Source organism: Hermetia illucens, chromosome 6, assembly GCF_905115235.1.
Source record: "Hermetia illucens chromosome 6, iHerIll2.2.curated.20191125, whole genome shotgun sequence".
NCBI classification, from domain to species: Eukaryota; Metazoa; Arthropoda; class Insecta; order Diptera; family Stratiomyidae; genus Hermetia; species Hermetia illucens.
This window is the reverse complement of record NC_051854.1, coordinates 63293337-63319130: the sequence shown is the minus strand read 5'-3', so window position 1 is coordinate 63319130 and position 25794 is coordinate 63293337. Positions and strand designations below refer to the sequence as shown.

The 25794-nt window shown below is 39.9% G+C and overlaps 1 protein-coding gene and 1 non-coding gene across 4 annotated transcripts; both read left to right on the top strand.

The window, feature by feature from the left end:
- The first annotated feature begins 468 nt into the window (after positions 1 to 468).
- LOC119660484 lies at positions 469 to 16750 on the top strand. 3 transcript variants are annotated; one of them, XM_038069071.1, is made up of 3 exons: positions 469 to 776; positions 820 to 954; positions 15735 to 16750. In XM_038069071.1, the coding sequence occupies exons 1-3, from the start codon at positions 748 to 750 to the stop codon at positions 16672 to 16674; spliced, it is 1104 nt and encodes a 367-aa protein (XP_037924999.1). In that variant the 5' UTR covers positions 469 to 747; the 3' UTR covers positions 16675 to 16750. The 3 variants fall into 3 exon arrangements, with proteins under 3 accessions (XP_037924999.1, XP_037925000.1, XP_037925001.1); XM_038069072.1 differs by having other exon boundaries at positions 472 to 776; positions 840 to 954; XM_038069073.1 differs by lacking the exons at positions 469 to 776; positions 820 to 954 and adding an exon at positions 7284 to 7554.
- Positions 7808 to 7880, top strand: Trnav-aac. The gene has a single exon. It is a non-coding gene; the product is annotated as a tRNA-Val (tRNA).
- Positions 16751 to 25794: the final 9044 nt, after the last annotated feature.

Below are 25794 nucleotides of genomic sequence, written 5' to 3'. Positions count from 1 at the left end.
CATCACATTGTACAGCAGGATCGAAAATGGAAACAACGACAAATAAAGTGGGGTGCTATGTAGAATGTACATGGACTAGAGTTCCAACGACAGCAATATTTAAAGGGAGAGGTCAGTACTTAAAAAAAAAGCGATACCAAAGTCTATTAATTAAATAGGGCTTAGTACAAAAGTTGTCTTAACCTCTGTTCCTATTCTTTTACTTGTTATCATTCTGCACTGAGATCCGCGATAATTAATGAGATTGTACTGGCGAGTTCATTCATACCTTATCAGTACGCTCACTGTGGGAGGGGAATGGTGCCGGCTGTTTATTTACCAATTTAGATTTTAACAGAGCACCCCTAGGGTCTATTATTGGCAGCAAAATTTACAACCATGATAGTATCTGCTTACGACATTAGCCGTATCTCAAAAATATTTCGCGTGGAGTTTGAACTATAACAATTCTTGATCGTTCCACTCCGTTCCTCCAGATTTAAATACATAAAAGTGAAGAACGTGCCTATGCCGACTGCTGATATGAAAGCATAAACCCATTTGTAAAGATGAATAGTATTTACTTCCAACTTTCACATCACAGCTGCCGAGTTCCAGTTTTCTTCTCCTGTTCCTTTGAAGATTTACGGAGCAAGCGCAATTTTACTGAAGTTTGATATCTACGTTCCAAAACATTTTATTAGAACATACCGTGTTATTTCAAACAAATAATTGTAAAATTTGGCGTGCCTAGTTCTCCCAAACTTAATGTTGTGCTATGGCGACTGCAGAAGCAAGTGAGTCCATACAATGCTTAAGTGTTGGCTAACTAAAGTTCAGTGGTTATTCCCATCGGTCAGGTGAAAGGTATCTATCTCGTTTGCTCGGAGAATGTGGACAACAACCTGTTGATGCAGACGCAGACGTAATACATATTCAATTGCCGCCATGGTATGATGCAGAACTATTTCGAAGGTATAACTTCACGTTAACTTTTTGATGTATATAAGCATTGTATTTATCATATATGGTAAATTGTTCATGGTTATGGTGATATCAATAGTGCACGATAAAATGTGACATCAAATCTATTAGTCACAGGTCACCTCTTAGTCTTATACCCATACCCATTATACCATAATCATTTTCAAGTACTCTAATCTAAGGATAAGATCTAAGGGTTGAGGCAAGAGAATCCTCAATCAATAAATTTCTTCAGTATTTTTAAATATAAACTCGGAAGAAAATAGATTCAATCCAACAATGAATTCGTGACGTCAAAATGTTGCAGAAATCCTGTGGGATTGACTTTTCTGACCATGACAGAAGTAATACATCTCAGAAGAACACGTGTATAACCAAACTACACATTCAATTCTTGAAATCACAAGGCCAGGCGGGAAATGCTCAAGGACTAAGGAGGAAATTGCCCCCGTCCAATACTAACGGTCCAAGTCTTTCGACCGTCCAGTCAAGGGCGTTAGGAAAGGTAAAGACTGCTTATCAATTTACTTAAGCGACCCGCTTATGCTTGATAGTTTCCTCGTAAAACTGTACCTTACAGCCACTGTATATTCTGCAGAGCTACTGCTTCCCCTTATTCCAAAATCCCATGAATTTGAGATTTCCCAGGGAGTTAAATAAGGGGATAATTGAAGGAGTATTTGCGCGCTACAAAGATAATATTATAATCGTTGGCACGACAATTAAGTTCTACGGAATCATTCGCTTTCCTTCCTTTTTGTCATGGGTCACATTACGTTGAATTTCCTACCATTTTGCAAGGTATTGGTGTTCGAGCATTCTATGCCCGCCATCACTCGCAACGACCAATAGAACCTTCTATCGAGTGACAGCTGGATCATACAAGTGGTCGATGGTGTACTTGAGGGGTCGCAGCTCTCAAACCGTGCAAGAAATGGCGGACGCAACACTTAAGTGTAAATAAGCAACGAGACCACTTTGAAGGCCCTTTCGCCTTTACGCACATCCAAAAGCCAGCTCCTAAATCAAATGTCGATTGCAAATTGGTCAATCTGATTGTTCCGTCAGATGACATCCACAAATCCACCGTTATCGTTGCGGTCACCAAGACAGTGCTTCCCCGTCCCATATCATCACAATTCACAATGTCACCTCTAGGAAGTCTCTCCTGAACTGCGTGTAATTATTCGTAGAAAGTATTCTTCTCTTCCATATCGTAATTCTCCGTGGGTACAATACTATACAATTATCATACCCGTTTACTTGGACCGAAATTTTGCAGCCAGAAGTCTGCTTCCAGCTTAGGACAGTGCTCCTTCGGATTCGCGCCTGCTACCACTCAACTTTCCAGAGTACGTAACCACATTGCCGCGAGAGGAAAATTTTTACTTTCCAGAATTTTGCCAACTTCCTTTGCTTAGGCTCTGAATGTCCAGCTTATATCATTGAAATTCTCGTTCGAGGAGTAAAACTGGTGGGCTTGATGGTCTCCCCTAAGAGTTGTTTATCGCTGCACCTTCAGCTACTGCAGATTTGTTACTTCCATTAGTAAGGAAATCTTGTGAATCCGAGACCTTTCCAAGAGAGTGAAGAAGGGGGTGATCGTTAAGATTCCAAAGAAGGGCACCCGTTTTGCGTATCACAATAGACTCCTCATTTTATTCTCACTAATGGCGGAAATCATGTCTATGGTGCAATCTAACAAAACTCTCAAAGACCGTTTTTGAAAAAAAAGTTTGCCCGCGCCATGTTGTGTGACGACACAACTCGAGCCAAGAAACTTCAGTAGCCCTTCAACTCTTACTCATAAAAATATAAAACTGTCAAAACGACCGCGTTAGAATTTGTTGTCACTATTATTCAAATTCAAATCAAATCACAAGAGAGGAGATACCGCCGAATATTCAACTGACCCAGATTCGAATCCCGCTCAATGCAAGCCCCCTTTTTCGCGGCCTGTGAATCTTTCAAAAACGAACGTTTTACTCCCGTTCAGGTAAAAATGTGAGAATTTACTATATATGTAGCTTCTTACCATTATTGCCGAATTGTAAAGTAACTTGAACGATTGTCCATTCACGCATCAATTTCCCACTTTCCTGTTAAAAACTGATTGATTACTTGAAAAGTAACAAACACTAAACCCGATGCTTTCACATAGATAAGATTCAAATTGCTCGATCGACGTCCCATGAAGTGTCAGTCAATCACCATGTTTCCTTTTACGCCTTGTGAGAATTCACTTTTTAACCATTATAATTAACAAATCAAACGTTTCGAATTGTTTTTAAGGTTTTGTGTGAAACAAAACCTTATTAGAATCGATTCGATGTCTGTCTGTCCGTCTGTCTGTCTGTCTGTCTGTCTGTCTGTCTGTCTGTCACAGCCGATTTATTCGGAAACGGCTTAACCGATTGTCACGAAAATTGGTAGGAGTATGTAATCTGCCGTTCCCTTTACATGCAGCAACTGACGCCATTTTGTGTTAAGTTTAAGGGGGGGCTCCCCATACATGTGAAAGGAGGGTGCAAAATTTTTTTTCATAAAATGTGGCCATGTGGGGTATCAAATTAAAGGTCTCAATTAGTACTTTTCGAAACTGGTTCAATATATGATATTGAGTGAAACATAGGGGAGTGAGGGCTCAAAATATGACCCACAAAAAGTGTAACAGGTCTCGTTCTCAGAACCTATCCAACCAAAAAATCTGAAAAAAATCTCAGCAGTGCATCTCTACGAAATCTAGGCCTCAAAATATATCCGGTTCCGATATCTGCACAAATAAAGTTAATAATAGTATATTTCCACATTTTAGAAATTTACCCGCAACCACCCTTATGTTCATCCCAGAAGTACAAAATTGGGGATGCGTATAATGAAGAACATAATGCACAATTTGGTCAAGTTTGAAGAAAATCCAACTATTATTAACAAAGTTATAGGGGGTAAAACTTTACAATTTTTTGTGAATTTCGTGCACTCTACAACCTGCATGACGTCATCTGTGATGATGATGATGAATTCGTCAATACCACAACGAAGTAAGTTCGTATGAATTGGGTGGAAAAGAATTATTTTGTTTTAGTTCTTTAATCATTTGTATATGAATATCAATTATTCCAACGAGACATGTGTGTATGTAGGTATATAGTATATGCGTGCTAATGAACTTTGCGGGTAGAGCCTAATTCAGATAGATATAAGAGGTAAATCGGAAATATGGGTACGATCAATTTATATACGTGCATATATGTGTACAGTATTGGAAAATAGGCAGTTTGTTTGTTTAGGGTGAGTGTAACATCTACGGCTGTAATATGTACGTATGTCTCGTAGTTTTGTAGCTGTATACGGGTAGAAAAATGTGCGTTGAAATTTCTTAGATAAGATGAACACAAAACCTTTATACCCGAAGCACGAGCTTCCGGTATTCCGACTTGTTTTTAATGGATATGGTAATTTTTAATGGATATGGTAATTTGGCAGGTGAAACTACCATTTCGATATTAAATCTGGAAAGCATTAACGAAAACCTCGGAAGCTTGATTGACGGAGAGCAGGCTAGTTTCCGCTCCGAATCTCGCTCCTTTCCGAAACAGTGCGCAGAGTTCAGATCTTCGCTTCTCCTCCTCTTCATTGATTTGGAGAAGGTTTTCAACAACGTGTAGAAGGAGTGTATCTGAACTGCTGTACGCAGGAGGATCATTCCAAAGAAACTAATAACTACATATTATCAGAACACTATATAATACCGGGTCACGTGCTGCGTCGATGTGAAATTTCGGAGGGTTTCAAGGTCGAAAGCGGAGTCCCCAGAGTTATGAACCTTGGCCAAATCGCTCTGCATTTGGAAAGAGAGGCAATATATTTGGACTGCAGATAAAAACTAACATGCGTAAGATTCTCAGTCCGACGGGTCATCGTATTTTCCCTATCTAAATTAATGGGTAGAGAATCGAAGGCGTCGATCAATTTTTATATTTAGAAAGCATGGTTTCTGCTAGTAGTGGCGCCGATCTGAATGTCGCTCGACGTATTAACAGCGTTAGATCCACTTTCACTTCCTTGTCTACAATCTTTCAATGATCCAAATATTGGTGAACACCTATCTGGGAAGTATGATCGGAGTACAGTTGCCTGATACTATTTCTGCTATCTAGAACAGTCAATAGTGGCATATACTCTTGTAGTTAGTATAATTATGTGACCTTAAGGGGGTCATCCCGTGTGAAGGCCGCTTTTTTCGCTTTTTCTAGAAATTTTTCCTGGATGAAAATAAAAACACGAATTTTTCACCATATTTTTATTAATATCTCGAGCATGCGAAGTAATTTTTCCAACCCAATAGCATAGTTCGTTATTGAAATACAAGGCAATTTGTACACCCATCTCCAAAAAAAGGTGTTTCTCTGCTGCCACGCTCGAGGGCACTGTGATCATTTTAAAGAAAAAATGTAAACGGCATTTTAACGTGCAGACATAGCTACAGTCCGAGGATTATTAAAAAATATTAAAAGCTGAATTTTTGGTGCCTTGTTAAATTTTTTTTTTTGTAAATTTTGGTGTTTTGCAAGGCTTCTTTAATAATAATAATAATCGTTGGCGTAACAATCCATATTGGATCTAGGCCTTGAAGTGTGTTAGAGCACTTCATTCAAGACCGTAACGGTACACTACAGTAGACTGTAGGAGGCAATGTGGTCAGCATTGCGCTCGCCCGAGATTATTACCCTGATTTGACTCAGGTACTCATTCACAGCTGAGTCGACTGGTATCCGACGTCAAATCACGATACAAATTCCACTGTCACCAGTGAGATTTGAACCGTGACCTTCCGTACGGTAGCCTAGTGCTCTAACCACTCAGCTACCCGGACACTTCTTCTTTAACGAATGAAAAAAAGCTACCAAATGAATCGCAATTATCCTAGTCTGTGGACGGCAGAAATGTGTTCTGAATAAGTCCTGAAAATTTCAAAGAATTTCGTTGGATAGATTTTGGGACTATGGTGGCTGCAGGTTTTCAGCATGGATTTTTGAAAAAAAAGCATTTAAAAAGTAGAATGCGACTTTTAACCATAAAACCTTAACTGACCATTAATCTGCTATACCTAGTTCATAAACCTTAGGTTTCTTGAAGAAACACAAGTAGAGCCTTGGCTTCAATTCTTATGATCTTAGCGAAGTCATTGGAATGTCAGTCAGAACGATAAATACGCGCTTTATTACGGCGATCAACATAAACCTGGCGTGTGTGACTGTAATTTCCAAACGACTCCGAATATCAAAAAATCACTCTACCCATATATTCTACAGTATATCTAGATACAATTGATGCCAAAGAAAAATCGATCCCTCAGATTCGACACACGGGATGACCCTCTTAATAATCACACGTCTCTGTGGTATCCGCCATGTCCCATAAAATCTGAGGGTAAAGTGTGGGGTATGTGAGAGTGCAGTTTATCGTTTCGTGCCTTCCCTGTGTGTAACTCTTGAACTAGCGACCCATCTGTGAGTCACCCGACCTTTTTGGCCCATATTCTTACCACCTGCTCTTTTTCGACATTGAGAAAGGATCGAGTTCATCATAGATGCACGACATTTCATTAACCAGAATGTCGCTCGGCATTGTCACAGATGGTTCTGAAGCCATTGTACGATCATAAGACGGTTCCCCTGTAAACTACACTCAAGTTCTGCCTAGCATCTATCAGCAATGCAAAGTATTTGAGGGCTGGTTCTGAAGTCATTATGTAGTTCTCTTCTCTGAAGCAAGCAGTATTTTCAATATTCCGCATAGTGATAAGCACCGCCTTTGTTTCGTCCTCATCGAGGCGTTGTTCACTATCCTGACCTCACGTTATCACCGTGAATAATATCCATGCGATTTGTAGATCTGTCGTTTCCCCATGAGTTTTTATCTGCCTCTTACATCGCTATACAACTAACAACTAACAATCCACAGAACCGAATATCAAAACTCTCAAGATTTTTATAGGATGCTCTTCCACAAATTCTACCTATTTTCTCGCTTAGTTTTGGAAATGAACGGTTTTCTTCTGCCTGGACGACTATGAAACTTTGCTATTCACAACATCCTACGAATGTTCTAAAAGTTAGCCTATTTGCTCGTACATTTCGCGACATCTTCTTCCAATGTCCTGACATTTTTTAGCGAACTTTTCTGTAAATTGCGAATAACGTTACGTCTTTCTCGAACTATCAGCTCCCGCTTCCGGGAGATTTTTTACCTTTTATGTTGCAATTTACCTGCGACCTACTTCACGAAGTCACAACAAACAGTGTAACGTTACCACTTCAAATGTTCGGTCATTTTGTCATTCAGCAAAACATGATTTTGTCAAATATTAACTTGGTTCCAATTTAAATTGAAAAGTACTGAAATGTATCTATATAACTAAAAGAGTGCTGAAAAATGTCATGAAGAAAATTCACGCAGTATTTCTGTCGAGCGAGAAACTAAATTCAAGATAAATACTGGCACGGAAGGCTGATGCAAATTATAACCTATTCGACACATCGCTTCAACTATGTTAACTAATAACGAAAATCAAATTCATAATAAATGATATGTTCGGAATTATATGACGAGAAATTTAATCTGCCTTGCCACACTTTTATTTTGTTGCCGCCACTACATATGCTCCGCTGTGAATTGTACTTACAGATACAAGTAGCTGCGTGAAATATATCTCATATATTCCAAGATGTAGTAGAAATAACTGTATTCCGAAATAATTTATCTTAAAAGTCAGATTCTTTAAATAGCATAGAATCAGGGCTTAACCCCCAGCTCAGTTGGGTAACACTGTAAAGTGTGGGTTTCCGTGGTGTAGTGGTTATCACATCCGCCTAACACGCGGAAGGTCCCCGGTTCGATCCCGGGCGGAAACACATTTTTGCAACATTGAAACAATAAATTCCATATTTTACTTATCGTACTTCAACAATATATAAATTGAAGTACAAAATATTCAGCATAGAAAGCTCGCATATGGCTGTGCTTTCTGCCAGTCATTTTGACGAAATGCCACTTAATTTGTTTTTTCGAAATCATTTTGTATTGACCGACAGAAATGGTCTTGGGTGCTGGAGATTAATTCCACGAACATTGACTATTGTCAACCACGAGGGCACCGCTATACTATATTTAAGAAAATTGGCGAATTTCGTCTGTTCAGATCCGCTTGCACCGAAGTGTCCGTTGACACACACTTGCCTGTCACTTTGCCAGTGAACTATGTACATAGGAAAAATGGGCAAAGACTTTGGCACTTCGGAATCATTATTCTTCGAATGTGCAGTAAACATTATACAGGGTGGACAAAAGGTTATCACTTTTTTGCGCACTTACTAACTTTTGGAAATCCCTAGTTTATTGAACTGAGGGTTACAATTTGTTTTGTGCGTTCAGGTTAATAAATCTATAATATATATCCGATTTATGATAGGCCATTAGTCACGCGTTTCTGATAAGTCCTCTTAAAAGTAAGTTATAAGAGGATAGTCAGCGATCTGGTAAAGAGAAATTCCAAAATTTTGATACCAAAGTGAAGTTTAATAGTTGGTGACGAATACCAAAAATAATCAAAGCTGCCACTCTGAACTAATTTAATCGTAGTTACTTTATGGAGGACGTATTTCCCTTTAGACAATAAATTTGAAGCAAGGGTGATTTATAAGAATTTGCTAAAGATTACAGTAATTTTTTTTTGTAGTACTATAGCACTGTCAGAAGAAATTCAGAGTCTACCTGAAGTGAACGACAATTATCTGTTTTGAAGGAAGACTATGATTTTGCGGATCCAGCGAGCTCCTGGACGAGTCAATGACCAGGAAAAAGTAGATAACTAGGCGTGCTACAAACTATTATACAAATAGTGCTTTAGCTTGACGTTTGAAGCCCGCTCATTTTCGTCGAATATGAAGTATTTTCATTCGTTATTAGACTCCAGATTTCAACAGATTGTAGAATGTTTCATAAAGGCTTCCGTTGTGTTGTGCCTTGTCTTTATTTCGTTGCGATTTATCTTAAGATGAACACTTACCACCCTTTTTTCTGTACGGGAACTTTTTTCTGATGATAATTTATCCACCTGACCTACCACATTTTATCAGAGTGTTGAACTGTTTCTTGTTGATCCTGTACTAGTAGTTAAGGCATACATAATTACTTATTAAAGTAGGTTTTTCCTTGTTACGCTCTTACTTCTGTTTAGGGAGGCAGTAATACCGAAACTAAATAAAGGTATTTTCTTTACACAGGCTAGTATGAACTTAGTATTGAGCAAGAGTAGGAAGTCCCACTTTTAATTTTTCTCATACCATTCTGTCCTTTATGAGCGATTCTGAGGACCTTTTGGGAATTGGTTTGGTTTCAGCATGTCTTCTAGTTTTCATTCTGAACTCAAGCCGATGTGTAAACCTGTTTGTACTTCCCAAATATATTGATCAGGGTCAATTAATTATTTCCGCCTAGTCCAACGTTGCTTCAAATTAGCTACACAAGCTCAGGTCGTAATTAAAATTTATTTTCTCTCGACTTCAAGAGTTGTTCAGCAACTGCCCTACATAAGGTCAATGTATGCAGCAGTATATATCGCGCCACTGCCGCTCTGAGCCAGCTGTGGTCGAACCAGCGACGAACAGCACCCCCAGATATTTGTTACCCTACTTTGAGGCGCTGATTGGATTCCGATTTTTAAGGTTTTGTGTAAACACAAAACCTTATTAAAATCGGTTTACTGTCTGTCTGTCTGTCTGTCCGTCTGTCTGTCTGTCTGTCCGTCACACGCATTTTTCTCGGAGACGGTTGCAGCGATTGACACCAAATTTGGTGGAAAGCTGGGAACTGTGAACGCTCACGCATATAGTGAATTACATACTTTTACGACGAATTTAAGGAGGGGGGTCCCCATACATGCAAAAGGGGGGTGTAAATTTTTTTTTCATCAAATATAGTGTTGTGGGGTATCAAATTAAAGGTCTGGGTTAGTACTTTTCGAAGCTGGTCTTAGTTTTGACATTTGTTGGAAAGGTGGGAAGTGCGGGGGGTTGAAAGTGACCATTCCTTTACGGGGGCCATTCTCAGAAACTACCAAACCGAAAAATCTGAAAAAAATCAAGAAGCTGCCACTACATGGTGCCTGGGCTCCGAAATACCTTCCACACTGATATCTGCACAAATAAAGTTAATAATAGTATATAACTATAATTTTTAGTAATTCGCTGCAAAACCCCCCTTAAGTTCATGCTAGGACGCAACAATATAGGGTATAATATAGAGCATGATCTTACCAAGTTCGGTGGAAATCGCACTATTACTAACAAAGTTATAATACGTCAAAGTTGTCGCTTCTTTGCAAATTCAAGACTATGAATGTCAATATCAATAAAGTGGATATTCTCACATAATATATGCATATATTACGTGCTACGTACTAAGAAATACACAAAACCTTTCGTACCTGAAGCGTCCAGCTTTCGGTTTCCCGACTTGTTTTTGTTCCTTTTGTTCGGCTTCTACCTTTCCAAAGTCAAACTGACCCTTTCAACCACGATTTCAAAGTTGTTCCTTCAACTTTTGCATCCTTGGAATGTTTTGTGATTACAATCACGACCATAGCATCCGTGGCCCTTTCACATTTATTCATTTTGGAATGAATACTCGGCATACTCAACGGGAAACAGCGAAAATTAATAATGCTTAATTTTCGTTTTTTTTTTTCACTAGAGTGCGATTATTCATTCTGTCAGGCACCTTTCGAAGGTAGATGAAAAATAGGTCAGACCAAACCTTAAAACTTCGTTAAGAACTTCATTTAAAACTGGAAGTTTTTGCTGTGAACCCAATCCACTTTTGTTCCACCAGCTTTCAAATATTCCCGGCAGCTGGTCTTGAGTGGATGGAGATTTGGTATAGTTGCTAAATTGAATCAATTTTGTATTTTTCGTTGGGTAGAAGAAAATGCACCTATTATTTCTTTGAAAAATCACGGATACCCCTAGTTACCTCTGTAGCCTTTTTTGACACCACGCTGCAAGCTATTTCTGAGGTGTTTATGTCGGCTTAAACCATTTTATTTTCTTCTCTATGGCTTTCTTTAGATTATATACATCCTTCCTTTCGGCAAAGTATCTCTCTTTGAGTCACTGCTATTATGATTATTATATATTTTATCTACTGACTGGTTGCTGGCATTTATCGCTAAATTGCACCATCCGAAAACCAACCTACTTTGAATCCTCGGCTATATTCTCTTGCTTACACAACTGCAGGCTCAATATCCCTTCACATTCTCCAAGTATTGTGATAAAAGAAGCTACAGACTTAAGATATTTCGTGACCTTCTGAAAACTTGCTTTGGAACTCATTATATCGCTCTTCTTACTCTTTGCCTTCTTACGTAGATAATCCCTCCGTAATGGGAACTCGACACAGAAAAACAACGAGAGATTTGCGCACCTCCTTATGGAAATTGAACACCATGCAGGAGTTTCTCAGTAGCTTCTTCTTCTTTTTCTTCAGCCTTTGTCCCGTTCACAAGCGGGGTCGGCTCGTCGTGATCGGCTTCGCCATTTAGCTCTATCGAATGCCTGATCTGGGTGCAATCTCGAGGCTTGCCCATTGATAAGTTGATATCACCGCATTGCAGAGAAGGCGTTGTGCAAGGACTGGTTTACTGGAGAAGAATGACTATACCATACATTAAAGCTGACGCAAAATAAAGTAATGATTGAGGTAGGTTTTTTATTAGGTCAAAAAATGAAACTTGCCTGTTCAGCCTTAAGAACATAAGCGTTTACGAGGCAAACTTCAAAACATTAGCTTCATAAACGTTTGTACCCCTACTAAGAAGATTGTAAAATAGAACGACACAGTGGAAGAAACCCTTGAAGCTTGCCCCGGTTCTGACATAAAAATCATATTTGGAGATTTCAAAAGCCAAGTAGGGACGGACCTGGCAATGTTTCAAAAAATGATCGTCAGAAGCGCTGGTCTATAAACGTGGGTCTCCCCAGATGTAACCAACTTCAACTAAATTGACAATGTTTTGATAGAAAGCGGCCATCTCTAGGCTTTGATGAATGTCAGAACATAAGGGGTGGTTTGCAGGCATCCCATATCTAGTCGGCATCGTGTATTGGGCTCGAATTATAATCAACAACATCACCGCGAATACCTTCTAATAAACACCTGACAGTAGACACTATGATAAAGTCTTCCGCAACAACTGCAAGAAGTAAATAGATGCCGCCATAGTCACAAATGCTACATGCTCTCCCAAACGATGATTGGCAACGATATCGTCATTCTAAAGTAAAGAGACTTCACTCTAGACAGATCAGATCAGATTTTTTTGGTAGTGGTTCGAAACTGTTGGAATATGGTCATCATGCTGTAACAACTTGTATTCATTGACTTGAAGTCAGACGGTAATCAAAAGATTTAGTATTAGGTGCAGGTGAAGGTGATCCAGTCCAGAAAGTCTATAAAAAGACCTTGCCTGAAATGCAGCGAGGGGGATAGGCACCTGCTGGTAATATCGATGGCTTAAATAATTTTTATAATTGTTGCACTCCGTGATATCTCCCTTTTGATGTATGAGACAGATAATGCCTCGTTGCGAATCGTCAGGCATTAATTCGCTGTCCCATACTTCAAGCATCAGTTGATAAACCAGTTGGTGTAATTGGTCGCCTCCATGTTTAACCAATTCGGCTGCAATTTCATCGGCTCCTGGCGACTTACGATTTTTAAGCGGATGAGTTGCACGGATTGTTTCTTCTATACTTGGTGGTGGCAGTATTTGTCCGTCGTCTTCAGTTGGCGGGACCTCCAACTCGCCGATGTTCTGGTTGTTCAGTAGTTGTAAGCACTTGTAAGCACTTGGTGTAATTGGACGCCTCCATATTTAACCAATTCGGCTGTAATTCCATCGACACCTGGCGACTTATGGTTTTTAATCCGATGAATTGCACGGACTGTTTCTTCTATGCTTGGTGGTGGCAGCATTTGTCCATCGTCTTCAGTTGGCGGGAGCTCCAACATACCGATATGTTGGTTGTTGAGCAGTTCATCAAAATACTCAACCCATCGCTCCAATATGCCCATTCTGTCGGAAAACAGATCTCCCTCTTTGTGTCGGCAGGATAAGCACCGAGGTGTATAAGGCTTCATCCTACTGACTTGTTGGTAAAACTTCCGCGCCTGGTGCGATCTCTCCCTGTGTTTTTCTAATTCACAGACTTGTTGGGTGTTGAATCTCCCAGACTTCCTTTCTCCGTTTGTGAAGTCGGTTCTCCGCTCGACGGAGTTTGCGATAAGTCTCTGCGCATGCCCGCGTTCTTTGAGAATGCAACATTACTCGTCTGGAGAGGCCCACGTTTGTTTTTGAACCGCTTTCCGTGCAAACCAGGTACTTCAAACAACCATTTGGTGGGATACTGCTAACTGAATAATCCGCAATGCGTTATCATTGGTATCCCTATGTAAGCTATGGGAGCCGACGTATCGCCTGAATACGGGCTCCATCCCTACTTGACTTCTGAAATCTCCAAGTATGATGTTGATATCATACTTGGGACAGGCCTCGAGGGCCCGCTCAACTGCCTCGTAGAAGGTATCCTTCTCCGACTCTGCACTCTCCTCTGTAGGGGCGTGAACGTTTATGAGGCTTTTGAGGAGGAGACATTCCTGCCGTCGACGAGGTAAACGACCCAAGGAGAACAGCGCTAGAGAAAGTAAGTTAGTTACGACAGTGTATAACTGGTGACGCTACAATGCCGGAACGGCGAGAAAGATTTGCCAAAGGATATCTAGGAAGTCAAAAAATCAGGAGCTGGTGGAACAATACCAGGATCTTCGTATGTAATTTTGTCTTAAAACAGACTCGAAACTGTGGGACCCGGCCTATAAGGTTGTAACGAACAAGATACAAGATTGAATTTGGCTCGCAATGCATTTTCTAATAATAAGTAGTACGCGATGGTGACGCTAGATGTCAAGAATGCCTTTAGATCGGCCAACGGCAGTTGGATTAACTGCATTCGTTTAGAATTTCGAATCCTCCAAGCCAGTGATTGCGATAATTCCCGTTCCATTTGGTTGGGCTGTTGAAGCCGAAATTTCACTGCCAGTTGAACTGTCTTTGCGTATTCGAACGTTTTTAGCGAACATGAAATTTTGCATTGAGGTTATCTAAAATTACAATCGTTTCTATGATTTCTTTCCCAAAACTACATAGCGCTAAATTTGTGAAAGCAGATGTTCCCCAAATTTCCGTATTGGGAACATAATGTAAGATGAAGGGTTTGGTCTTCGCATGGAGATGGGGTAGTTATAAAACAGTCCTAGGAAGTGAGCATTTATCGAAATGAAACCATTCATGCCATCAACTTATAGTTACGTAACCGTTCATAACCATGAATTGACGGCATACCTGGTGAACAAAAAGACGGTAGCGGTCCTCATTACCAATCGCAGGAAAAGCAATTCTGTCAGTCTGGATTGGCAATCATGAGGTCCTTTCAAAGTCGATTATTATGGTAGATATCTGGGGATAATGATCGATGCCAAGTTAAGCTTCAAGGGACACGTGGACTACGCACGAGAGAAAGCAGCAAAGACTAGTTTATATTTACCAAGGATGATGCCCAATATAAGAGGACCAGAATGTAGTCGCAGGTTTTTTATGGCAAGGATGATAAGTACATGAAGTATATCGAATCACACTCACCACATACGCCATTTTTAGTTGCAAAACCTTGTCCTCTAGCAACATTCATTAGCCATTAGAAGGGATTCATTCAAAACGACTCGACGCATCCTCTTGCAAAATTCTTCTTCATATACGGATAAACCCTGGCGTGTTGGTATACCCAGAAGATTACACCCACAAGATGGTATACCACCTCACACACAACCCTCAAAATTAAAAATGAAAGTTGCATCCAGAAATCCAGTTTTTATTTATTATTGAAATAAATGCTAAGGGGGGACACCTAGCACAAAACTAGTCTCTAAAAAAAGTAGAATACGCTTAAATGTGAAAGGAGAGTTTAAAGTGGGGAGGGAATATCTTCTCCCAAGAGCAGAGTTATCATCGATGAGCGGGTCCATCTCTGCCTCGTAGAGCTTTCGAGGATTAATTAACGTTTTTCCGCTGTAGAAATTTCAGATCAAAGGATTTGGGTGGGATGGCCAGGCTTTGAGTCTTTATTACGAGAATTTAATATGGGGACGCCCCCGAAGTTTCATAAAATTGATCTCTCAAAGGGCTGCCGATGGTCGAATTTTATTTCCAAAAAAGATGGTTTCTCAATAGCGAGCTAACATTCGAGGCCCATTTATTAGAGAACAGTAGTACCCTACTGATCGCGGCTTCTATTGCTGGACGGAATATAACTGCTATTCTTCCGCTTGCATATTGCTTTACTCCTCACGTCCTTCAGAAATTTAGGGCTCATCAAATGTCACTTGATACTTGCTACTTGCCCAAAAGTTGGACGAATAATTCTAATAGTTCTCTAACATAACTTCTTTTATCCGTCGCCTTTGCCTTTGAACTTTATTCCACCCTCCATCATAACTCTATAATTATAGCTTCGTTTACTCAGCCTTTTTGCTTCGACTTCTTGTCCCTGTTTTCGAGGAAACGATTTTTTTTTCCCCTAAGAACGAAACTTAACTTGAATCCTAATGGTGAAGCTACTAACTAATCACACATATTTTTTAATTTTTTACAGGGGCCAGAAATTCCACCGAAAATATATCGCAAGCGTGTACATTGGAATGCTAATGGGACTCCTATCGATCTTAGCAGTTCCTTCAATACTGAACGTCCTAATGTGCACTGGGAAATCTGAAACACCTCTTAAGGCATATCGACGCTACGTGAAAACCATCTACCATGCCGTATCATGGTTTTATAACGATCTGCAGCCTGGCTCCAAAGCTTGGGAAAGTATTGAAATGGTTCGGAAAAAACATCTAAATGCCCGAAAATACTGCGAAAAAGCAAAACAAATAACGATAATGCAACGTGACATGGCAGTTACTCAATTCGGATTCATGGGTTATATGATATTGCGTTCGAAAATGATTGGCATCCATATTAATGACGAAAAGGAACTGGAGGGTCCTGTCCACTTTTGGCGAGTTATCGGTTACGTAATGGGCATCAAAGATGAGATCAACCTTTGCACTGGATCAGTAGCTGAAACCAAGGAAAGATTGAAAATTGTCCTTGAAAACATCCTACGCCCAAGTTTGGAGAAGCCAATACCAAACTTCGAACCAATGACTACGGCCCTTATTAACGGTCTTTGGCACTTTACGAGGGAACTGGATAAAGATACATGCATATTCGTAGCAAAGCGCCTCGCTGGTTGCAAGGGATACGAGTTTTGGCATAGTGACTTTAAACAAACCCCCACAAAAGAAGACCTAGAACAAATGCAGTATTACAAGTTGAATTGGTTCCAAAGGTTTCTGGTGTGCTACTTTATATCTATAAGCGATTTTCAAATGCGATTCAAAATCTTTCGGGCGTACTTTAACTTTGGTATAAGAAAGAGAGAATGGATTAATTATTATTTTCCATACACTGCAATTCTGATATTTGGGATTAAAAACGCCTACGTAAGGATCTTCGGTTCACAGAAGAAAGTGGCTCATTCGGAATAGTTTTAACTGAACCCAGATACTAATATGTTGACAAATATATTTTTCCAAGAGTGTCTTTAAAGAGAAATGCATTTATTTTATACGTGTCTAATTGATTCTTGCTTATATTGCTTTCCTGAATTAGATACTTTACGTCAGAACAGGGTAAAAAACATTTACATCGGGATTAAGTATATACTCAAAGCATTCTCCAGCTTAACATAAAAGGCGACTAAAAGAGATAGCAATTTGTAACCTAGTAATCTGCAAATTTCAAAGCTCTATTGGTACCTTGGACACGGATATGACCTTTGGATATCGAAAACATTTTTTGAGTAGTTTCTATGCTTTTCCGCAATGGTATCGAGGATGTCCAGAATGCTCGTTTTCAACCAGCTGAACGAGGATTATGACGATATACATAGGCTGGTTTTGGAAAATATTCCTCTCCCCCTTACAGCCGTGTTGTTCTGTACGTTGGGAAGTCCATTGATAATATACACGAATCCAGTGTCGCGCGGTTCCTCTGCTCCCTTAACCTGGGAGCCGGCTTCTGACAAAATGTTGGCTGCGAGATTCCAGGTTCAGGTTAAGAAGCATAAGATTTGTGCAGTACTATTGGCCAACGGAGACTTCTGTACGCGGTTCAGGAGAGACTTCCTAGAAGTAACTACTATACTACTGTACTGTAATGTACTGTAATGTAATAGGTGATCTGAATGTTAAGATGCATTCTGACTACACCTTGCTCGGGCAACTTACTCTGGAATATTAACGAGCATTGTGTCGCCATCAAGAGCGCTTTTATCTCTAGTACGGCTCAAGTTGTTAGTCAACTTAGAAAACATGCCAGGAATGTGGTAGCGTATGTCGCAGCAAAAGGAATTTCACTGTTGCGTTCGTGACGGAAGCAGAAGCAATAGCAAAAACTAAGGATTTTATTACTATTCCCCGTATGACGAAAGGGTTTGAAAAAACATTAAAAGTTTGGTCGACAGGGAGCAGGCTGGTTTCCGCTCTATTTCCTTTAACACCGACCATATTAGCATCCTTCGAAAACTTCGAGTTTCGGCAGCATCAAAGGAGAGTATATTTGGAATACTGCTGGTACTAATACAGCAGATTTTAGAATTTGAAATCTACCGGGAAGTCCTACATGCAGGCTTGACTTGAAGACGTAGAGCAATGATGTAGAGCAAATGATGTCATCTTTTGTCAATGAAGTCATTTGTTATCGAACATCTCGACTACGCTGATAACATCTGGAAAAAGTGCGGAAAGTTGGGTCATATCGATTTAAGGGGGTCATCCTGTGTGAAGGCCGTTTTTTTGACTTTTTTTAGAAATTTTTTGTGACGAATTGAAGAAAGATAAATATAATATAAAACTTTAACTGACCAGTAATCTACTACACCTAGTCCATAAACCTTAGGTTTCTTGAAGAAACACATGTACGGCCTTGGCTTCAATTCTTGTCCCTTTAGCGAAGTCATTCGAACATCATTCGGACCGATAAATACGAGCTTTATTACGGCGATCGACATAAACCTGGCATGTGACTTTCCACGTGTTTAACACTATAATTTCCGAACGACTCCGAATATGAAAAAATCACTTCGCCTATATATTCTACACTATATCTAGATACAATTGATGCCAAAAAAGAAATTCGATTCTGCGGATCCGACACACGGTATGACCCCCTTAAGGAGCAAAATCTTTTAAATAGCTCTAATTTGGCCATTACACAGCCAGGTTTAATAAGGCTCGAAAAGAGTCATCTAATATGATGAAAAACGGCTACAAAGGGAAATTAAGAAAAGCCCTCCTTGGGGGAAGGGAAATCATCAGTGAATGGGAATAGGATGCGGGTAGAGGGTTTTTGGACCGTAAATTACACGAGCTCAAGCCCATGTGGATTGTAGGGACGATTGAACAGGTTTAGTACCGTCGTGATAAATGCTGTTCTGGTTATAAAGATTTAGAGGATCTATTTTAGGACAGAAAGATGCCTGCAGGAAGGGTTCGTATGATCATATTGACGGGTAGCGTAGGAATGGATGAGGTCGTTGTTTTTTGTCTGGGATATGAAGAGGAAGCTGATAAGGCGAAGAATTGGTCGATGTGAATAATGTTGGCATCATGGTAGTGGTCTTGGTACACTATATCATTAGCGTGTTCTTTGGAGCAGTGTTGTGCGGAAGGGAGCTAGCTGTTCAAAGGCGAGGTGGAACACATCATATTGGGCTATACGTAACATTGGTTGAGAAGGTGTTTGACGGTGTAGTGTTCTGCGAATAGGGGATTTAGAATCAGATGATTTGAATGCCGAAATACTTGATGAGGTTAGGGGTTTGGTGAGGTAGGGTGATTACTCGCTAGTAACTTACCGAGTTTTGTAGGGATGCGTTACAGACATCCTTCCTAAATCGGTTGCGTGTACATTCATACAACTGAGCCAATTTGGGCAGAAGACGGGGGCGTAGGTATTCAACGGTAAATAGTTTATCCGCGGGTCGTTGGTTAAGGAAATTCAATTGATGGAAGTGTAGTTTGGCAGAAGTTGGAATAAGGTTTTGGGGAATCGATGTGCGGTGTTAACGAGCAGGACTACATCATCGTGATCACTCGAGCCTGAAATCGTTGAAAGGTCTTGAAGAGCGATGATGGCGTGGAAATAAGTAAGCAAGTTGTGGCTCCGCAGGGAAAGGTCTATGTCGGAATATATGTTTGTGCGGTGAAATGAGGACTGGTTTGATTTAGTTCGTTATCCACTGGTGAGGATTGTCGTGGTAGAGATGGCGTCGTCTTGTTTAGTAACGGTGGTTCGGTAGTTCACTTTCATTTGCGATGTGCTGTTTTTCTTGGTTCTCGAAGACTTGCCTCCTTTACATAAAGAGTCGCGGTCCATCTCCAACCCACTGCTGTGGGATGCCGCACGATGACTGTCTTCTACGCTCGACCGAGCATCCTCCCCACGATCCTCGGTGAAGTAGATCCTTTTTGGATGAGGAATCAAATGCTAGGACAAGAGGGACCTGTTGTCCAAGTTGTGCTTCGACATTATCGTTTTGCTACACTACAACTTTCAGAAAGTGTTCGCTGTCACCGATACTAACTTTTTACACCATGGATCTTAGATTTGGACACAGACTGATCTGTATGGCAATATTTTGTTAACCTTACCCTAATTATAGGAACTTTACTTAGGTAAGCGACGCATCACATTACGATTTATGTGTATAGTTATATGAGAAACAGACCAAACAAAAAATTGTTCAGTTCCAGAGAATTAGTTTTGTGAAGGCAAACATCAACAATATCCACATCTAGAACTGATATACTACTCCTGGTGCAACGGTTGCCTCTAATGCAAGAAGATATTAAATCACTTCATTCAGATAACTTCTCTAAAATACAAAGCAACAGGTCCTACGCAAGGATATTGAGCACAGTTGCAGGCGTAGTACTCGAAATAACATATCCACCTACTTCTAAGGCGGCGGACGGGAGAAAGTAAGCACTATACTAATAACGATACATATTTATCTTCCTCAATAATGGAGGTAGATATGATAATGACGGAATAGTGCTGGCAAAAAAGGATTAGTTTGTTTGTTTATTCGCCTGAACACTATTCTAGTGCCTCAAACTAGAGGTTTTGTTTTTGAAAAAGGGCAATGAAGAAGGCAAGCTTTTAACTCTCAGATGGTAACCCGAAGTTTGGTGGAATGAGGAAATTAGTGGATTACCCTCATAATTCCAAGCGATAAGGCTTCGTCAAAAGTACACTTCGAGACAGGTTTATACTGAGAAGAATTTTATAGAGATGTGCAGGCGAATGAGGACACAACAAAGTTCCCGAGTTCGATGGAATGCAGAACAAGACAATACCCTTTTGAATATTGCATGGTGAAAAATATAAAAATTATAATTTGCACTGCATATGAAAAAGGAATATTTTTGCCACCACCACCAACTGATCTAATGGTGAAACCAGGAAATCTTGACGTTGACATCGTCTTGTCTACAAGCGGATAGATTTTGCCAAACGGCAAAGGGAATGTCGGAGGCCCATCATATCAGGGTTACGGAGGAAGAACGACGAAAGGGTCCGGGGACATAAGGGACAGAATTCCGAACAAAGCTCTCAAGTTAGCTGCTAAAACCAGGCATGAGTTTCATACAAGTTTCATTTGAATCGTAAATGATGGAGCTTTGAAAAAGGAAGTTGATTCTGCTATCAACTTGCATGCCCTCTTCGTATGACCCTAGTTTTCTATTAAATACTATGCTGGAAAGGGTGATATAAAATAGGCTTTCACTTTTCAAGCTGGTGGGTGATCTAGCAGAGCGAAAGTATGCATTTCGGCGAGCCCATTGTGCAGTCGGTGCGACATTAATAGTCGTGGATCTTGTTCGAGGGGCGATTGTTTTATTAGTGTTCGGCAGTGGTCAAACTAGATGTCAATTCACTCTCAACTAGATTCAGATTATGGTCACTTTGCCTAAACTGGGTGTCCTTCAGGAGGTACTCCGCAAGATTGCATATTGCATACCGTCGAACCTCATATCTGATGAAATCCTTGTTTTTCGGATATCAGAGGAACTACCGTTGATAAGCTTTCCAGCCGACTTCGCGAACGTAGAACTTTATTTAAGTGAAACCTTTCATAAAATCATGGTTACGAATAGTCAAACCTGGGGTGTAGAAATATTGTTAATCACAGGAAAAAACAATGCTAGCAGCATCCGAGTTGGTAATCACGAAGTCGTCTCAAAATCCCTTATTAGATACTTGGGGTAATGATCGATCCCAACTTTAGCTTCAAAGAGCAGTTGAACTATGCGCGACTGAAAAAGCAAAGGTTAGTTTATCTCTCGCGTATACACTACTAAACCCGCGAACACGGTGGACATTATTATGCAAAACGTTCAACTTATACATCAAGCTAGACAACTTCCTAGATGAAATGCCGCGGTCAAAAGCGAATTGATTGTAGTAAACGCTACAATGACTTCAATGCAAAAGAAACTGCAGGAAGTGGAATGAGTTTGAAAAGCAAATCCGACACATGGCCTAAACGTTCTAGTACCGACCAGAACCGTCCGCGTAAGTAATACTTCAAAGAGGTCCCGGAAGAATATGGGCACAAGGGAAGGCTATGTAGTCTATATGATGTTGATATTTAATAATTGGAAAGTTTCATAAAGGGTTTCGTTGCATATATGTATACAGATAAACCTCCTAATCGGACCATAACTAGACGATACAATATGACTCGAATAGTTCTTTGAAAATCTCAAAATTCGGAACAACAGGCTTTTTTTATTCAAGCAGTAGGTCCAAAAGAGCCTTTGTTAATTATTGGTAAAATATTTCAAATTTATCAACAGTCCTATTCCTAACTCTGTTTTAAGGGTAATGCAATCCTCGAACATTTAGGAATATCAACGTAAAGTCATTATTAGGAGTAACTCTCTTCGGAATTCTTTGGGGAATGAATGGTACAATTTGACAAAAAAAATAAACAGGAAAAACGAAAAGTTATCCCCTTCCTTTATAACACGCGTTGTCACATCAATATTGATTTACCAAACGTCAAGCTCGCACTCTACCCACCTACTACCTGTTTGCTACAGCCAATTGATCAAGGGACCATAAGAATCTTTGTATGCTACGACAGCTTTGACTAAATCTACCCCAGTACTAGATACTTGTTTTTGGTTGAAGACTGCATGAAAAGAAGTAAGCGAGACTAAAACTAAAAACTGCTTCAAACATACTGAATGTCATTTTCCGCCAAAGTTCATTTGTGTTTTGTGTAAAACAAAACCTTATTAAAATCGATACACTGTCTCATAGGCAGTATCTGTCTGTCAAACTCACTTTTCTCCAAAACGGCTAAACCGATCTGAACGAAATTTGGTGGACAGATGAGAACTGTGAAATCCCACGCATACAGTGTGTGATATAGATTTAGGTGGACTTTAAAGGGGGTTCCCCATACATGTAAAGGGGGATTTAAACATTTTTTTCACCGGATATAGTCGTGTGGAGTATCAAATGAAAGGTCTTGGTTAGTTCTTTCCGAATCTGATATTTTTGACGTGAATTGTAAAGTGCGCGGGTAAGAAGTCAAAATGCACACACTTAAACTGAGACAAGATTCAGTTTCGGAAACTACCCAACCCAAAAATGTAAAAAAAAACAGGGAGATGCACTATACGAAATGTAGGGCTCAAAATTTGTCCCATTCCACTATCTGCTCAAATAAACTGACTAATAGTATATTACCAACTTTTAGAAATTGACTGAAAAACTCCCTTTAAATTCATCCTAGGAATACCAACATAGAGGACATTGTCTCGCATATGCACGCAAATCCACCCAATAGCGTCAAAGTTACAGCAGGTCAAACATATCAATTTCGGGCGAATTTACTGCATCCGATATCTGCTCAAATAAACTTACTAAAAGAATATTACCAACTTTTAGAAATTGACTGAAAACCCCCCTTAAGTTCATCCTAGGAGTACTAAATTTTGCACCACTCCATTGGCTGATAGCATTGACACGATATATTAAAATCGTTCAGTTCTGGGCAGGTTACTGCCATTAACAGTACTAAGCGATTTAAATATATCGAGTCAATCTGTTGTAGGTTAACTTTGTCACATTTGTGAATAATATTGAACTCCTAGTGTGAAGCATATAAGGTAGACTATCAATACAGTGCTTTTCAGATCAATTTTTTCATGTAAATGGGTCTTTAAAAGGTAGTGCACAGTTGAATATTTAATTATGTACACGCGGAATTGTCATGCACTCATCGTTTTTCACATTGGGAAACACAAAACCTTTTATACCTGAAGCGTTCGGTTCAAAGAGCTAAACCTGTGGACGAGAGAGAGGTGCAATGGAACATCTTTTTAAGATTTCAGCCGTAAAAAGATATATCACACTTAAAAATTTTATATTTTTGTGCACGATAGTGATTCCTATATTAGACTCTCCAATTAGAAACTGACTTTTGTACCAAACCTGGAAAATTGTTGCAAATGCCCTCTATTATCCGTAGAAACTTTATTTTGAAAAGAGTGTAAGACTACGGTAATTTGGTACATGCTTATTAATCGAAACAACTTATATCGCACGCTGCATGCAATTTCACGAGCGTGCAAAAATATATGTAGAACCTAAACCACATCAGAGGATTTAGTGCAACCAATTTGCACGCTTTACATGCGTATACTCGTTTACGCGCTCCACGTTAACTCACTAAAACGCAGCGTGGGATTGATATGCATAAGATATAATATGGTTTTTCAATTTGATAATGCATCCGTGGAGCACACGAATGTACTCGAGACGAGAACCTAAAGTATATGATTCTTCGTATAAAATCGCTGGCATCGTTAGGGTGAAGAACAGAAATTCCGCGTTATTTTAAAAGTTATTTGACACCGAGGTACCGAGTTGATAATATTCCAAAATCTGGCAGGAGCATAGTTCCATGAAACTAAATAGACTTGAAAAGGTCAAGGAAAATGTTGAACTATATAAAGCAAACAAAAGTAAAACCGCTTTAAGAACACGTTCCCAATCGTGTGGGAAAGTTCTGGAAAAGAACGGAGGACTACTCCACCAACTCACCAAAAAGCAATTCTACCAACAACCTAAAACAACCCCGTTTGCTACATTTTTAAAGCCACGTCAAACCGTGTATACGGGTTTAAGACTTAAAAAAAAATCAAATTCAAAAAAAGCATGGCTGCACTTGGTGAAAACATCAAATTTCTCAAACTATGCTTGAAGTATGGTGTCACGCCCAACTCCCATGTGGTTAGTATTAAGTCAGGTTTAAGTTTACCCTCTAATCTTACTAGATTAGTCAAAAACACCTTAATTAGGTCCAGTGTAAAAAAGCTGCATGCAAAATTAGCATCTACCACACTCAAGGCATATAATGCACACTTGCAATTAGCGGCAACAGTAAACTGTGCGGAATCTACCTTCTTCAAAATTCAAAGGGGTTACGAATGTAAAAAAGAATGCAAACGGGCAGAAGCTGAACCTGTTGATAAAAAAATCATTGTGCACTAGACAGGAAAAACCAACGGTAAGTACTATTCCTAATCAAGTTATTAATAAATCATCTATTAGTTTCAGCAATGAGGAAATAGATTCCTAAACAAGGGCTGGAACTACGCCGTAAAAACTGGCCTACCGGTTGAATACGTTGTGATAGATGTAGAAGTAGCTGTAAATTCATGGGCAACAAAGCGAAGGAGGAAATCCGGCATGAACTATCAAAAGCCATCGCTTACCAAACTAAGATTCAAAAGTCTGCTACCCAGCGGGAAACCAATATCGTACGAGAACTGCAGAAGAAGCCGGTATACTACCTAAAAGCGGAAAAAGGTAATGCAATTGTAATTATGGATAAGCAACATTACGACAACTTAGTAATGGAAAAGTTGACTGGAGGAAACTACTTTGAATTGAGGAATGACCCGCTACCAGGATCCATAAAACGAGTAGAGAAGGCCCTAAAAGAATGCTCTCTAGTGGTTGATAACCCAGCCCGGCTGCGGATGCCAAACCCCTCTTTACCCAGGATTAGATGCCAACCAAAAATACACAAATCGGACAATAAGATGAGGGAGATTATTGCAGATTCTAGCTCCCCTACTTACAACATTGCAAAGTGGTTGGTTAAGGAATGCCAAAAATTGGGATCTATGAACGGAAAACAATCTGTCAAAAATTCGAAAGAATTGAGTGCAGTGGGGGCTTTGGCGGATAATGAACGCCTAGTGTTATTTGATGTCAAAGCTCTATTTCCCAGTACGCCTGTAAAGGCGCAATACCAAAATTTGAAGAGTGGCTACTACGGTTTGGTTTGACTCCAGAATGGAGGAGAAAGGCTAAACAATATGCGAGGTTGGCTGCCCTCTGCATGAATGAAAATTATTGCACAACCTCGGGTGTAGCGATGGGCAATCCTCTCTCCCCACTCCTAAGTGAAATCTTTATGGCATCACTGGAGGAGAAAATGGAGCAGGATGGATTATTGCCAAATATATGGTTGAGGCACGTGGATGACATTTTGACAGTAATCTCGGACACAAGTATCC

Coding starts and splice junctions, on each gene's coding strand:
- LOC119660484 (XM_038069071.1), top strand. CDS start 748: ATGTTGTGCTATGGCGACTGCAGAAGCAA. Junction 777..819: donor TATGGCGACTGCAGAAGCAA/GTGAGTCCATAC, acceptor ACTAAAGTTCAG/TGGTTATTCCCATCGGTCAG. Junction 955..15,734: donor GATGCAGAACTATTTCGAAG/GTATAACTTCAC, acceptor AATTTTTTACAG/GGGCCAGAAATTCCACCGAA.